This window comes from Microtus ochrogaster, linkage group LG3 (genome assembly GCF_000317375.1).
Source record: "Microtus ochrogaster isolate Prairie Vole_2 linkage group LG3, MicOch1.0, whole genome shotgun sequence".
NCBI lineage: Eukaryota > Metazoa > Chordata > Mammalia > Rodentia > Cricetidae > Microtus > Microtus ochrogaster.
The window spans coordinates 27,352,946-27,354,611 of NC_022029.1; the positions used below are offsets into that span (position 1 = coordinate 27,352,946).

Here is a 1,666-nt window from a genome sequence, read left to right on the forward strand (position 1 = left end):
GGGAGCAGCGGCATCTGAGCTCACTTCCTCTTCCTCCCAGCATTCTGTTCTGTTTACTCCTCCCACCTATGTTTTAACCTATGAGGCCAAGCAGTTTCTTTATTACTTAATCAATGACCTTCCTCTATCATGAACAGACACACACTGGAATAAAGTCCTATGTATGTAGACAATGTGGGAAAGCCTTCTCTAAAAACAGTTACCTGGAGTACCATGAAAAGATTCACACTGGAGAGAAGCCCTATGGATGTAAACAGTGTGGGAAAGCCTTCACTTTTTACAGTTCTCTTCAACGCCATGAAAGAACTCACAATGGAGAGCAACTATATGTGTGTAAGCCATGTGGAAAAGCCTTCACTTTTTACAGTTCCCTTCAACATCACAGAAGGATTCACAGTGGAGAGAAGCCCTATGTTTGTAGGCACTGTGAGAAGGCCTTCCCTTCTTTGAATCAGGTTCAGAGACATGAGCAGACACACAGTATAGTGAAACCCTTTGTATGTAGCCAGTGTGGTAAAGCCTTTACTCTCCACAGTTCCCTTCAGGACCATGAGAGGTTCCATAGTGGAGAGAAACCATATGTGTGCAGGCAATGTGGCAAAGCCTTCACATATCACAGTTCCCTTTGGTACCACAAAAAGATTCCCAGTGGAGAGAAACCTTACAGATGTAAGCAGTGTGGGAAAGCCTTCTTGCAGTCCAGCTCCTTGCAGAGGCATGAACAGATTCACTCTGGAATAAATCCCTGTACTAAAGAGTGTGAAGCTGGGAGCTAGAGAAGCCCTGGAATGCTATAAAGGGTTTAGCGAGCCATTTTGGTGGGAGTGTGGAAGGTCAAAATGCCAATTGAAATTAGGAAAATAAAGAATACTCCTTAGGTTTCAAAAAGGAATGATCTCTCTCTTGGTAAATGGATGAGAAACCATGCATATTTCATTTTGACAAATCTGGTTGCATTCTGCCCATGTCCAAAGAATTTGAGTGAGGTTTAGTTAAAAGACATGTTTTATTAGACCAAGGCAATTTAAAGACAGTGTAATATTCAGTGTGTCATGGTTATTTCTTACCACTCTTATCTGGGTTTAGAGGGAGAAAGAAAGAGAGAGAGAGAGAGAGAGAGAGAGAGCGAAAGAGAGAGAGAGAGAGAGAGAGAGAAGATATCTAGTTTGTAGAGAAAACCAAAAGCAATTTTAATGTTGCACAAAAGGAAAACATTGCGGTGGAGGGCTGACATTGTTAAAAAGCTTAGTTCATCTAAGAATAAAGCATGTGCTTTGCACTTGAACAATAGGAAAGAAACATTGAGAGCATAGCCCACCCATTGTAAATATATAAAATGGTTTGGAAGGAGAGGCTGAAGTGATCTCTTGCTCAAAATAATTGCCTAGGGAACAATTTTCCTGGTTCAACCACTAAGGCATGTAGACTAGTTCTGCTAGAAGGGGGCCAGTCTACATCTCAAGCCAACAGCAGAACTTGACAGCATCCTTCATCCTTCATGAATTAAAAATGCAAGACCTGACCTGAGTTATGGAGACCTGCTCCAAGTACACTAAGGCCAGGTGATATGTGTCCCGTGTGCATTCCCTGCAAGGAAGGTAATGTGTAGCACATTCAAATCTATGAAAAGATGGCCTGAGATGTCTCCTTTCATTGTTGGGAAGCT

General features: G+C 42.1%; 1 protein-coding gene across 1 annotated transcript in view; it reads left to right on the forward strand.

Moving 5' to 3' along the window:
* The window catches only part of LOC101996334 (zinc finger protein 709-like), a 1,726-nt gene extending 950 nt beyond the window's left edge, over window positions 1-776 (forward strand). The window contains exons 3-4 of the mRNA XM_026785848.1: window positions 138-421; window positions 506-776. Coding sequence (XP_026641649.1) covers window positions 138-421; window positions 506-776 — 555 coding nt within the window. The remainder of the gene's footprint in view (window positions 1-137; window positions 422-505) is intronic.
* The last annotated feature ends 890 nt before the right edge of the window (window positions 777-1,666 follow it).